Raw genomic sequence first — 14,311 nt, 5'->3', positions numbered from 1 at the left:
GGAGAAGAATGTTAATATGAGGCCTGGAGATCATTCTTGTGATACTTCAGTGAAGAATGTGGCCGCCTTTTGTCCCTATCTGAAGAGTTTGCCTCAGGCTAAAGTGAAGTGTTTTGGATTAATTTTATTGGCAGATGAAATCTCAAAACAGCCTAGTACAGACTCTGCTGTGTGGTTATTAGTGTTAACTCTAAATAAGATATATAATGAAAAGGAGCAAGAAAATGTAAAATTTGAGGAGCACCAGAAAGTGGAAGGAAGCTAAGTCCTGTGTTCAAGGAGATAAACAGATTAAGAAATGGAATAAGGGGCTGGAGAGATGGCTCAGAGGTTAAGAGCATTGGGTTGCTTTCCAGAAGTCTTGAGTTCAATTTCCAGCAACCACTTGGTGGTTCACAACCATCTGTAATGAGATCTGGTACCCTCTTCTGGAGCGAAGGCATTCAGAACACTCTATATGGAATAAATAAATAAATAAATAAATAAATAAATAAATAAATGTATGTTAAAAAATGGAATAAAGGGAGTGGTGACCTCAGGGCAAGAACCTACCCAGCTAAGTTTCCAACTTGAGAAAAGGAACTAAAGAAAGTCTCAGAGCCAGGCGTGGTGGTGCACGCCTCTAATCCCAGCACTCGGAAGGCACAGACTGGCAGATCTCTGAGTTTGAGGTCACCCTGGTCTACAGAGCAAGTCCCCAAAGAGACTAGCTTAGGCAATGAAGGAAATATTCAAAAACAGAAAGCTGGTGAAGATTTAATTGAAAGATCTCTGCGTTCAAGGCCAGCCTGGTCCACAGAGCAAGTTTCAGGACAGCCAAGCTCAAGCAGTGAAGAAAACTATTGAAAACACAAAGCAGGTGGAGGTGTAACTGGGCAAGGGAGCCACGCTCCAGCTTCAGCAAGCACAAGAACTTGACACCTTCGACCCTGTGGTTTGGGCTTTGGAGTAAAAGAAGAAAGGGGCTATGGAATTTGCCTCTGTGGTTAAGGAAAGTTGCTGAGGCCAGGCATGTGTCAACAGTGTCCCTGAATGGAGGTCTAGAGAGGCCATGCTCCCCACCATGAGGATAATGGCTAATCCTCTGACCTGCAAGCAAACCTTCCCAGTTAGATGTTTTGCTTTATAAGAGTCGCCAAGGTCATGGTGTCTCTCCACAGCAATAGAGGCCCCAACTAAGACACTACTGGTGTAGTGGTGGGAGCAGGAACAGATCCCCAGCAGGTAATGCTGTGTGAGGGAGGAAGCTGACAACCACAGGTGCAGAGATCAAGGACTACAGTGGCATCAGTGGAACAGGGACACTGAGGGGTCAGTGGGGAAAGCCCAAAAGACTGGTTTAAGTGACTTACTTCAGAAGTGAGGAAGCTTGGCCTCAGGCATGGGGGAACACTATAGTCTATTCCCAGGTAAATTTTACAAAGCTTATTTCCTTCTCTTTTTGTATGAGTTTTGTTTGTTTGTTTGTTTTCTGAGACAAAGTCTATATTGCATAGGCTGGCCATGAACTTGGGCTCCTCCCCCACCTTTGACTTCTACGCTCTGATATATGGACCACCACGATCAACTTAAGATGTGTATCTCATTCATTCAGCAAATGAGGAAGACAAAGTCCTATTCTCAAGAAACTCTTCCATTGGTGTCAGGAAACAGTAAACTAATGTCCCATTGTCATGTACTCAATGGTGTGGTTCACTGAGGAACAGCGCAGCATTTAAAGGCAGTTAAGGCAGTTCATCAGAAGTCAGCGGGCAGGCAAGGATTGCTGTAGGTGCATCATTCTAGATGCTGCCATGGGGAGGATGGGTTTTCATTGGTGATATGAGCAGGGCTTAAGACATGCAGCTGATTGGAAAGAATGCTCTACCCTCAGCACAAAGGGCAGTCAGGCATCTCCTGAGTCCAGCAAACTCAGACAAGTGACATGGTACTCTTGGTGTGACTCCAGGTCCTAGAACACACATGCTCCATGAGCTTACAAGCCGGTGGTTGTGCTGTTACTACATCATGGTGTCTGTGGCCTTTTCATGCCAGGACTTGTTCAGTACCCGGAGCAGAGAGAGGTGACTCCCCAGAGTTCACGAAACGGCTCGATGGATGCTTCCCTCATTTGCTTCTCATCCATCCCGTTTCCACGCAGCAGGATCCGCTGGCACTATGCTGTAGTAGTAAGACTGTGGTAAAGGCAGTGTGTGCTCCCATCGCCTCACGCTCCCCTTCCTGAGACGGGTTTTGCTGCAAAGCTCAAGCTGGCCTGGGATTTGTATGCAGTCCATGGTCTAAAATTTGCAGTCCCAATCCTCTTGCCTCAGTTTTCCTACTGCTGGGATTATAGACGCAGGCCACCATGCTCAGCTCTCCTGTGCTACATTTAACTGCCAGAGACGAAAAGAACCTGACTTGTCTGATCAATGCCAAAATGTAAATGTACGGAAAAAATGCAAACAGATATACTGAGACGATACGGCACGCAGAGAAAAGTCAACCAGGAATACATAAGTCGGTTAGGTAGTTCAAAGAGTCCTTCATATCAAATCTAATAAATAAATAAATAAATAATAAATAAATAAATAAGAAGCCATTATAGACCAGCAGAAGATGGGGTGACAGAGAGAATGCTGGCAGTAGAAAGACCCACTGAGGCACAGGCTGCCTGAATGGTTTCCCTACAGGCACCCATGGTCAGTAAGGATCAGGGTTACCTGTAGGCTGTGGAAAGGAAATGAAAATGCCTGTCTGAACTGGAACAGTCCTGAGGGGAGGAAGTTAGAGGTTTAACTCTGGCCAGTGGTTTCATTGGCCCACTGACATGGAGAAAAATCCCACAGACCTGGGTGACTGACAGCAGCGACCATCAGTACCAGCAGAGGTTAACAGGTGTGAGCTGCCAGGGTTTTCCTTTCAAGCCTTTTCCGGGGTCACAGCTGAACTGTGCACACGTGAGAGCGCAGGAAGGAGAAGGCTGGGGAAAGGCAGGAACCCAGTGCAGGACGGATCTGTACTCTGTGTGAGCCCGGATGACGTCCCCTCCCAGGTGTGGCTCCCTGCCTGAGCTCCGGGAAGGGGAAAGCTGAAGAACTAGAAGTGTGAGCAGAATAACTCTGCCATGGCTGGCCACATGGTGGCGGCAGAAAGCCACTGACTAGATGAAAGGCATGCTGACCAAAAAAAAAAAAAAAAAAAGTGCCGGAGCACACAAGGCCACATGGTTTAGGACTTGAGAGAAGTTCACAGTTTTGACAAGAAGAGGGATTACGAAGAGAAGGCGAGGATGGGGACATTCAAATGTGGATATGTCCAGTTCAGCCCCTTCTCTAGCTGATGCCTTCTCCTCATACCCTCGGGGCCTTGTCACCTGTGCCATGAAAGCTCTCTTCCAAAGTACCTACTCAAATGTCACCTACAGGATCTACATCTCCTTGGAGCCTGCTATTGCAGCTACATCCTTCCTCCATCCCATCGTCCTCCGTGTCCCTGGGTAGTTTTGTTTTTCTCTACAGCACTCAGCACCAGCTGATATTCTACGTCTACTTACCTAGTAGTTTATTGATTGCTTTTTCCCAACCAGAGTGTAGGCTCCATCAAGCCTAGGCTTGCTGTCTGGCCACTACTGGAGCCCGGTGACTGAAACCACTTTGGTCCATGATATGCATCCCCTAAGTGTCTGTTGGATCAATTCGTCAGTGGCTCTATCCCCAGTTGAGGTATCTTTTTGCTTCCCACGTACATATTCAAATGCCCATTGGACAGCTCCATGAAGCCACGGCAATCCAACCTCCTCTAATGGAACTCATTATCTCCCTGACTTCAGTCGGAATGCTCTGCTCCTCCAGGGTGTCCCTGCTTCAACACGGTACAAACTCCTGTCGACTGTGCAAGCAGAAACAGGAGCCTCCCTTTGACAACTTCTTTCCCTCATTCTAATATATAACCAGTTATACAGTTTTCTGATCGTTTTTCCTGAGTATCCACCAACATGTGGGATTCTGACTTCTCCTTTTTCTCATCTACATTTTCTTTAGGTTACATCTTCCTCTTTGGAGTGCAATGCAAGTTAAGATTCCTGCCTCCTCTCTGGGCATTAGCATGAACTCCCAACACATGGCTGATTTTGTCTTTCCCCTCTTATTGTCCTCAGGGCATGCTAATGGGCTGACCTCTATGACTGAGTTTCTGCTGAATTTTGCTAGCTCTCTTCCTTGCTGTGGGATAATCCTTCTGTACACTGTGAATATATACCACTCTCATTGGCTAATAAAAACTTGACAGGCTGGCAGCCAGGCAAAAAGTATAGGTGGGACAGCCAGACTGAGAATGGTGGGAAGAAGTGCAGAGTCAGAAGAGTCGCCAGCCAGATAGAGAACAAGTCGGACACACAAAATAGGATAGAGGTGAAAGCCACGAGCTTCGGGGCAGCACATAGATGAATGGAAACGGGTTAAGTTGTAAGAGCTAGTTAGTAACAAGCCTGAGCTAAGGGCCGAGCATTTATAACTTATATTAAGTCTCCGAGTCAGTTATTTGGGAAGCAGCTGCGGGACAGGAAAACCCTGCCTACACAGCCTTCCAGGGCTTTTCAGGTGGCATTTCTCAGACTACCCTGCTTTCCCCATCTTCTTCAAGTCCAAGTTCAGACAGTACTCTTTAAAGAAACCCTCCCTGACACAGCAACCACCATGTCCTTTCCTCCCAGTGACCCAACCAGACTACACTGTAACTGTGTACACAGGTAACTGTGCATGTAACTGACAAGCACCTGTCCTCCCTGGAGAGGAAACGTCATACAAGGCTTACCCAGTTCTTGTACATTCAATCCCTTCCTGCTCTCTTCTGTCCTGGAGGACCAAGTGAGCACACGCAGCAAGCTCATCTTCTCTTTATTTGGTCTTTCACCTTTCCAATGACACAATGGGGCAGGCTGGTCACAGGAAAGGTCTGCCCGATGCTTGAGTTTTTCTTTTTTCCTTTTAAAGCCAGTGCCCCTCCCCATGAGAATGCTCATCATGTATCCTCCTATGAGTTATATGGCTAGTTGGTTTAATCTAAAATTCCGTCAAACTCAGACAATGCAAAACAAACGGGAGGGAGTCTCTTACAACCTTGTAAGAGGGCATGATTTAAAAAGGAGGAGTTAATGCCCAATTTTGTGGGTCCAGTTTTCATAATGAGATGCTGATGAAGGAAAACTCAGTGTATTCACTACACAGAGAACGAACATAGGTTGGCTGGGTCAAGGGGATGCTGTATGTAGATTTTCAATGCCTAAGAACATGATTGAGAGTTTATTAATAATATGAATAACAATGTTCTTGTGTTTTGGATGTTCTATAGGAAGTTGGTCATATGGGTATCAATACAGGTGTTATAAGCCAGGAAAGACATAAAGATGTTCCTTAGTAATAAATTCGTGAGTCTGCCTTGTACAGGATAAGCCTAGGGGTGGTTAATAAGTGGAGAGAATGAAGTCAGAGGGATGACATAGGATCAGTAACGAATCAAGACTGCAAATGTCTCAGTGTAGTTCTTTTGGGGGGAGGGCTCCCTTTCTTTTAAAAAGCTACAGAATAATTCAGTGTAGACGACTTTCAAGGTGATAAAACGTGGGAATTTTGCATGAAATAAAAGATGGCGTAAGGCATATATTCCAGCTCATGATGCCAAATGGCAAAACAGGACTTCTAAGCTTTTAATATGATTGTCAGCTGCTGAGGTTCTACCCAGCCCTCTCTGATATGATGCCCAAAATATCCATGTCTACTGGGGAAACCTTCTTCTTAAAAAGAGTGTGTGGGGGATGCTGGAGAGATAGCTCAGTGGTTAAAGGCCCTGGTTGTTCTTCCAGAAGATCTGGGTTCAATTCCCAGCACCCACATGACAGCTCACAGTTGTCTGTAACTCCAGTTCCAGGGGATCTGGCATGCTCACATAGAAATAAATGCAGGCAAAACACCAATGCAAATATAAATAAATCTTTAAAAAAAAAAGGTGTGCGCCCATGTGTGAGTGTGTGTGTGTGTGTGTGTGTGTGTATGCACAAATATGAGTAAGCTACAGTACACTGTGGAGTCAGAGGACAGCCTCAGGTGGTGTTCCCTCTTCCCACCTTGTTTGAGACAGAGTATCTAGGCTTCTCCCTGCAACATGCACCAGGCTGGCTGGCCTGTAAGTTTCTGGGGATTCTCCCAATTTTCCCTCCCATCTCAAGCACTGGGATTTCAGATGGGCGTTACTGTGCTTAGATTTATTTGTGTGCTTTCTAGGTCTTTCACACTTGGCATGGCAAGTGCTTTACACATCGAACCACCTCTCCAACCTACTTCTTAAAATTATCAATATATCAGGCTTTCTTCCAGCAGACTAGGAAGATCAAGAGACACCTTCTACCTCTCTATAGTTGCTAGTACAGGTACCTGCAAATCTAAGGCAGTGACCCTCACAGACTGATAAGTACCCAAAATGAAGGCCAAGACAGGCTATTAAACTCTAATGTTCACTGTGACATTACAGCTCAATGTTATTATTAGCCAACATGTTAAATCATGGACAGAATTACATTTCTGTAATGTCTCATTAACTCTTGCTAGGAATCTTTTTAAAAGATACAAGCAAAATCTATAAGTTTATAAGCTAGGTATTTTGTGGATTTTCACTGCCTTGTGAGAGACAGTTTGCAAATCTCTGTAATGACCTTTAGATGTAGAATTCCTCTCTTATACACTATGAATACGTTTTGTTACCACTAGTTAATAAAGAAGCTACTTTGGCCTATGACAGGGCAGAATATAGCAAGGTGGGAAATCCAAGCAGAGCAAGAAGAGGAAAGAAGGCTGAGTCAGAAAGACATCGTGTAGCTGCCAAAGGAGGACACCCAGAACCTCACTGGTAGGCCACAGTCACATGATGATACACAGATTAATAGAGACGAGCTAACTTAAGATGTAAGAGCTAGTCAGGAATATGCCTACACCATTGGCCAATCAGTGTTGTAATTAACATAGTTTCTGTGTGATTATTCGGGTCTGGGAATCCAGGAAATCACATGCATTCTCTGTTTACAACCCTTCAGTGGTCCCGCGCCAGCCTACCTCCGGTCTGTGGGATACAGTTCCACAGTGACCACGTCGAGGGAATTCCACGCTGAGATGGTCAGCCCATTGTACAGACACAGCATGCCTATCATCATTGATTCACTGGTGCCAAACCACAGGAAGAAGCAGCTGATCCCTGAGAGCACCATGGAGCCACCTGCCAACAGAGGACAAAAGATCAACTATTTCCTGTCATCCCAGTAAAGCAAGGACCTCTGGGTCTTGGAGTGCTCTCAAGCAGACAGTTCCATGGGGAAGCTGTAGACTGGGCTCAATAGGACTTAAGTTCAAGGGTATCCACCTGTTTGGATGTGACATTTACCAAAGGCCATCATTCCTTACTCATCTACTTAAGTGGGAAAATATACACTAGTTACACATAATGAGTGTTTCAGTCTGTAACTCATGGGGGTTGCTCATATGAAATGTAACTAGACACAGTTTTTACTACAGGTCAGTCCTAACGACAAAGGTCTAAGGGATTTCCTATGGACATGCATTCTAAAGGGACAGGGAACAAGATAGGACACAGGTTCTCTCTAGATCACAGGGGCAGCTCTTTTTCTTTCCAAGAATTTATGCACACACCTAGCATGGTTAAACGCCCGATTCTGTCCATCAGCAGAGCAGACACTATATTGCCTGGCAACACTGCCAACGTCCCAAGAAAGTTGACAAAATAAATCCAGTAGGCGCTATAGTCATCATCAAAAGTAATCTGGCATCCCGTCTTGTTGTGAAGAAATGAACAGTTTTGAAATTCACTGTCGATGAACTTATATGGCTCAAAATCTGTAGGAACAACAACAAATAAAATCTATCAAGCTCTTGCCAGTCACAGGTGACAGATCTGGGTGTCAGCAGAAAGCCCACGGAGAGTTCAGCATAGAATCACAGTACTGCCAGCTCCTTGATGATCCCAAGGCTGAGTGAGGCTGGCTTGACTTTTTGTGTCTCCTTGCTGGAGCATGAGAGCTAGTCTGGGACCTCACATTACAAAGTAGCAGTATGGAGCTCTCCATTGTTGGATAAGGAACTGAATTAACTAAAGTTTCAAGTTATCTCCATTCCCTATGGTTGGCCTTTGCCAACCATATTATTGCTTACACCTTTACAATGTTACTTTACATTTACCATGTTACATAAAGACCAATGTCTCTAATAGTAATAAGCCCTATATAATGTGATTATAAAACAATTTGTCTTCAATTATACATAGGCTGACCTACCTCATCACTATCATTTTTAGGGGTTCTGAGGCACACAGAAGGAATAGGACTCTCTTTTGAGTCCTTGAAGCTGCGTTTATAATTTAAGGTCTATGTAAGATAAATTCACAGAAGAATGAAGGTCAGTCTCCAGGGAAGGTCACCAGCATCCATTCTTTGTATCTTATTGTTGTTATTGTTGAACTTATCTCTCCAAGAAGGATTTTACATGTTGCTAGGTTCTGCTAAGGGAGCTCAGGGCAAAACCATCACCTTCCTTGCTGAGTTTACCCTCCACTCCCTCAAAACCGCCGGTCTTATGGGGTCAAATGGGTTAGAATACAACACTCTGCCTTATTCTTATTGGAGTGGGGCAGAACTGGCTCCTGACTGAGCGCCAAAAGGCAGGACTCACAGGGAAGACATTCATTCATCTTCCTTCAGTGTTGGCATGTGATTCTAGACAAACATGGAGGAAAGGGAAGGCATGGGCACTATAGTCACATGGACCAGGGCTCCAAGGTTAGTTGTAACTAAGGTTACTAGGTCATTTACTGTGACCATATCATTTAGCTTTTCTAAGCCTCGGGAATTGGGAAAACCGTCTGAGATTGCGAGTGTCTGATGACCTAGACCGGATTGTCCACTTCCTTTATTTTTTCTGGGAAGTTTCTGAAACTCCATTTCACACTTGGGGCTAAAGCATTCTAAGTTACTGAGCACAGCCACACACTGCTACCTCTGTGAACTGGAGAGCTAGAAAGGTTTACTTAAGCAAGAACCAGATTGCGAAATCAAGATTATCAAAACAAATAAATCCACAGGTTAATTCTTTGCTTTAAGAATTAATTATTCAGACATACACACAAACCGAATATTGTATACACAATAAATAAATAAATATAAAAAACCCCAAAAAACAAAAAACAAAGAATTAATTATTCCCCCGGAGGCTATTTTCTTATTTTGTCAGCTTTGAAGGTAGCCTCTATATTAAATCCAAGAAAGCTAAACAATACTAGCTTGCTTTTGATTCAACCTGCTATGGGAAAATCATTCATTCACGCTCAAATCTCCATTTCTCAAGCTTCTGGCCCCAATGTCACATGATTACGACATTTCTGCCAAGACAGAGGCCCTTTGAAGGCTCCCTGCTGCCGCTGTAAGTAGAGTAAGCTATACATTACCCGTGTTCTCAAAAAGGGTATCAATAAATGTGCAGTTCCTGAAGTAGGTGTTGACTGAGGTCACGTCGTCAAAGGTGCAGGACTTAAACACTGAATCCTTGAAAGTTACAGACTTGAACTTGACTCCGAGGAATCTGTACACACACACAAACACAAATGAATTGGCTTTTATCTACTCGAATTTAAAGCCAAGTCAATGGACTTAGATCTATGGTACTCTGCTATGCCCATCTGTAAGTTATAGAGGGTACCTTGGTTTTCTAGGCATGTTACTTTTGACCTTTTGGTCTTGGGGATATGATTTTTTGGCCATACCATTGTTCAATATTATTTCCTGTCAGGAGAAGCAATGACACTTGAGTTCTTTGGATTTTCACAATGATGGCAAGTCTTGAGAGCTGGAACTGTGGCTCTGGACTGTTGGGTTTTCATCACTATCCTCTCCCCAGATTTTTTTTGAAAAGTCTCCATTGAGACTTGTGAATCTCACTTGAAGATGTGCTAATATCTGAACATCATATTTTTACCTATATTTATATATTATAGCCATAGAGATTAGACCTAGGAACTTGCACATGCTAGACAAGTGTTCTATGACTGAGTTATATCCCTAGCCCTCCAAATTTTTTATAAAGCCCATTTCCTAAGTTTAGAACCTTACAGGGCCAAGCATGGGAGTTCTGCTTCTTCGTGGGAGGGATGGCTGACCAGGGTGAAAAAATGTACACTTATTTCCAGGAGTCTTTTCCTTCTCATAGTCAAAGATATTCCTTGAGCTAAATCAAAATACAAGAGCTCTGCTGAAACATGCAGAACAATGAAATGGGGTCAGATACATTTTTAAGGTACTACAATGGGGACTTTGATAATAGACTCAAAAAAAGGAACTTAATATTGTAAAAGAGCCTATGCATCATTGAAATGGACTCACTGAAGCCACGGATGAGTGTGTATCAGTGAGCCTGATACCTTTCTTAGAGACTCGGTGTATTCCTAGCAAGCCAAGAGAGGGGAATGCTTGTTGCTCCACCCTTAGCAGAGAAGGAGACTAACCCTTGGAGGCATGTGAGCTGACCAAAACCAGCCCACTCCGTGCTGAGTACACTCAAAGTCTATTCGCATCCGCATGCCCAGTTGCATTTCTCAACTGAAAATGTACTGTGGCCTTACAGACTGACCACCTTCCCATTCCCCACTCCAGGAGCCACACTGAAAGCTGTTATGTGTGCTGACGGAGGCTGAAAGGGTTGTGAAGGTGGAAACTCTTAAAATGAGCCTGAATCTGGAAAGGGGAAGCAATTTAAACGTGTGACACACACTGGGCTTTCCAGGTGTGACATTCAAATGGTTGGAGAAGGGAATGGTAAGCCTCTCCCCGCTACCTCACGTTGTCTAGGGACTTAAAGAGGCCTCTGGACTCTCCCACAACAGCCTGCATACAGAAAGGAAGGCTCCCTAGGTATCCGGGCAGGCCACCCAGAGGGTGTTCTGGGTCAGGGTGTAGAGGGTCCCTACTGGGGAACACACAGGGAAGCTGTTTAAAAGCCAGTCAGCAGCAGGAGTTCAAATTTCTTTTGAAAGACAAAAACCTTTTGTCTATCTTCTAAAAGAAATCTTTCAAATTCAAAATATATGTTTGTAAGGTTTTTTTTTTTTTTCATTTGGGGATCCTAAAAGAATCCTCCCTATGTGTGTGCATGCGTGTTTGTGTGCATGAGGGAATGTGGGCATGTGGATGTCACGGTAAGTGTGGAGGATGGAGGAAAACCCCTGGCACTGTTTTAACTCTTCCACCTTATTGGTATAGGTCTTCTTGGTTTTCACTGTACATAGCCCAGGCTAGCTGGCCATTGCGAGTCCAGAAGTTCTTCTGTCTTCATCCCCATCTCTCCAAAAGAATACTGGGATTATAATGTGCGTGCAATAGTGTCTGGCTTTTTTTGTGGATCCATCAGGCTTTCGTGGTAATGACTTTAAACACTGAGTCATCTGCCCCAGCCTGGGGTTTGGACTTCTGAGACAGATTTTGGGGATGGAGCGCAGGCTAGCCTCAACCTCACAGTCTTTCTGCCTCTGCTTTCCAAGAGTTGGGATGACAGGTGTGTGCCATCACATCTGGCTCAAGGATTTTACAGTAGAGTGGTTAAAATTATTAATTATAATATAATCATTACACTGAACATTAACAAATGAGACATCCAGTTTAGAATGTTAAAAAATATTACTAAAATTATGACTGTCTCAGACACAAACACTATTTAAAAATATCCCCTTTTCCATTGTTGTTGTTGTTCTGAAACACCGTATTATGTGGTACATACTATGCTACGAGGGGTGCTGGGCTCAAGCTCATCGCCTCCTGGCTCCCCACCCCCAGGGTTGGGATTACAGGCACCATCGCACCCGCTGTATCTTAGAAATTTCTAATGGCAACATTTTTAAAATCAAATATTTATCCCACAGTCACAGAATTTGATGCTCAAGGTTCTCGGAAATACACATGCAGCCTATCAGTGGTTCAGGTGGGTGACAGGCAGACACTGTGCGGCTCGGGCCGTGAGCAGGTCTCTCCCTGTGGTGTATGTCTCCTAACATGATGGTCCCCATTCATTCGAGTGGTATGCTTTCTTCTTTCAATTTCATAAATTTCATTATTGAAAAACATGTTATAAACAAAGCCATTATATACATGCCTGAAAAGATGATTGGGCTTCTTATTAGATAGCTAATTAGAGTAACGATTTCCCCCCACCATATGGGCAAGTATCCATTATCTAGGCCACAAGCATTTCGCAAGTCTTTTTCATCTCATTGAACAGGATTTTACCTGGGGAAATTTTGATTATCTTGGAATTTTAAAAAATTTCAAAATTCGGCCCGGCGGTGGTGGCGCATGCCTTTAACCCCAGCACTTGGGAGGCAGAAGCAGGTGGATATCTGTGAGTTATAGGCCAGCCTGGTCTATAAGAGCTAGTTCCAGAACAGGCTCCAAAGCTACAGAGAAACCCTGTCTTAAAACCCCAAAAAAGTCATCATTCTAAAAATTAAGACAATTTTCTAAGCATGATGAGCTCCTATGGGTTCATATCAGCGGTTTCTGCTCAGATGATTCAGACATGACCATGGTGCCCTTGTCCATCTGTTTTTCTCTCTGAAAAGATGAAGCAGACTCACGCCCTGAGCTCCTGTCTCACCTAACGCTAAGAAGTAGCCTGGTCCTGTGCTCACCCTCGCTAACCCTCCGCTGTCTTCACAGCCCTTCAGGAAGCAACACAGTTTCAGAAGTGGTTCCGTTGTTGTATTTTATTTAAATTCCAAGAGGCACATGATTGATTCAACGCCAGTTCTGAAGTAGTTTGAAGTAACTGAACTGCATCTCTTGAAAGTAGACTTTCAATGATTAAAATACATCCTCAAGTAACTAACAATGCAATTGAGAACCCCAGAGGTGTTGGTTATTAGTAACTGTACACCACTACAAAGCCAGTGTTTGTGAGTAGCTAGCACATTAAATTATGTCAAAGTTTCCTGACCTGCCATTGTCGTACTCCATGCCAGTGTGGATCTGGTTCTCCATGGTGAAGTTGATGCTGAAGTTTGCATATTTATCCTTTTGCACGTTTTTCGTTAGCAGGGCATATTCGTCAGACTGCAGATGTTTAATGACATCAGGGAACCAAACCGACAATCCATAGTACCTGCAAAGGCAAAGAAACGTGTGTTTGTAACAGTGCACACAAGGCCACATGGGGCTCCTGACATACCAGGGCGGCAGTGGCTTTTAGAAACACTTTCAGCTACGACGGTCACCTTGAAACATTTGAACAAATCATCACACGATAACTGACAGTTCAGAAGTTGGGAGCGTTTACTTGACATGCCTCCCTTCTCCTACCCCCCAGAACTAGGGACGGCACCCACGGCCTCACACATGCCTGGCAAACGCTATCCTACTGAGCTATGCCTCTAACTCTGAGCCTCCCAACCTAGAAATGGAGAATGAAGTCACATGGCTAACCAAGCTGCATAGAATGAGCTCCCAGGATCCCTGCCCAGAACATTCCCTTTTCCCTTCATCACACCTTGCTAACAGTAGGCAGGGGACCTCTGTGTTTGTTGTAGTTTACAGATACTGAGAGAGGGAACCTGTGTGGTTAATACTGGACCCTACCAGGCATTGAGAGAGAGAGAGAGAGAGAGAGAGAGAGAGAGAGAGAGAGAGAGAGAGAGCGCAAGAGAGAGACAGAGAGACAGAGAGAAAAAGACAAAGACACAACTGGGGGTCACAATGTGACAGTTGATTTTTTCCACTGAGAATTTAAATGTCACTTACCCAAAAGACAGGGTGAACCAAACAATCGTAAGCTTTATGGTGTTTTCCCTTACTGGGTAGTTGAAACATCTCATAAACGTCAACCAAATCTGTGAAATATTGGATGGTTAGTGTTCCTACACAGTTACATAGTGGACCCCACTCCCCATCCCTTCTCATATAATTATAAAAGAGCCAAGTTTGCAGAGTTGAATGAATTTTAACTATAATATAAAGTCTTAACATCAATACAGAAGCAAAGGCTGGAATTTTCTTCTTCCCTCCTTCCCTCCCTCCCTCCTTTCTTTCCCCCCTTCCTTCCCCTCCCTCCCTCCCTCCCTCCCTCCCTCCTGTCCTTTCATTTTTCTTGCAGAACTAGAGACTGAACCTCAAATATGTTAGACAAGTGCTCTACCATTGAGCTACATCCCCAAGCCCCCTTTTTAATTTTGAGATAGGTTATCATCAAGCTTCCCAGGCTGGCCTTAAACTAACTAATCTCTCTCTCTCTCTCTC

The 14,311-nt window shown here is 44.2% G+C and overlaps 1 protein-coding gene across 2 annotated transcripts in view; it reads right to left on the bottom strand.

Moving 5' to 3' along the window:
- Positions 1-14,311, bottom strand: part of Sv2c (synaptic vesicle glycoprotein 2C) — a 173,590-nt gene that overhangs the window by 11,754 nt on the left and 147,525 nt on the right. For both annotated transcript variants that reach the window (XM_050153836.1, XM_050153838.1), the window contains 5 exons: positions 13,817-13,905; positions 13,017-13,181; positions 9,484-9,617; positions 7,677-7,880; positions 7,086-7,245 (listed from right to left, as the gene is read on the bottom strand). In XM_050153836.1, the coding sequence (XP_050009793.1) occupies positions 7,086-7,245; positions 7,677-7,880; positions 9,484-9,617; positions 13,017-13,181; positions 13,817-13,905 (752 nt within the window). The remainder of the gene's footprint in view (positions 1-7,085; positions 7,246-7,676; positions 7,881-9,483; positions 9,618-13,016; positions 13,182-13,816; positions 13,906-14,311) is intronic.

This window comes from Alexandromys fortis, unplaced genomic scaffold (assembly GCF_014885135.2).
Source record: "Alexandromys fortis isolate MF-2015 unplaced genomic scaffold, M_Fortis_MF-2015_v1.1 scaffold_79, whole genome shotgun sequence".
Taxonomy (NCBI): domain Eukaryota; kingdom Metazoa; phylum Chordata; class Mammalia; order Rodentia; family Cricetidae; genus Alexandromys; species Alexandromys fortis.
The sequence above is the reverse complement of the archived record's forward strand: the minus strand, read 5'-3'. Positions and strand labels throughout refer to the sequence as shown.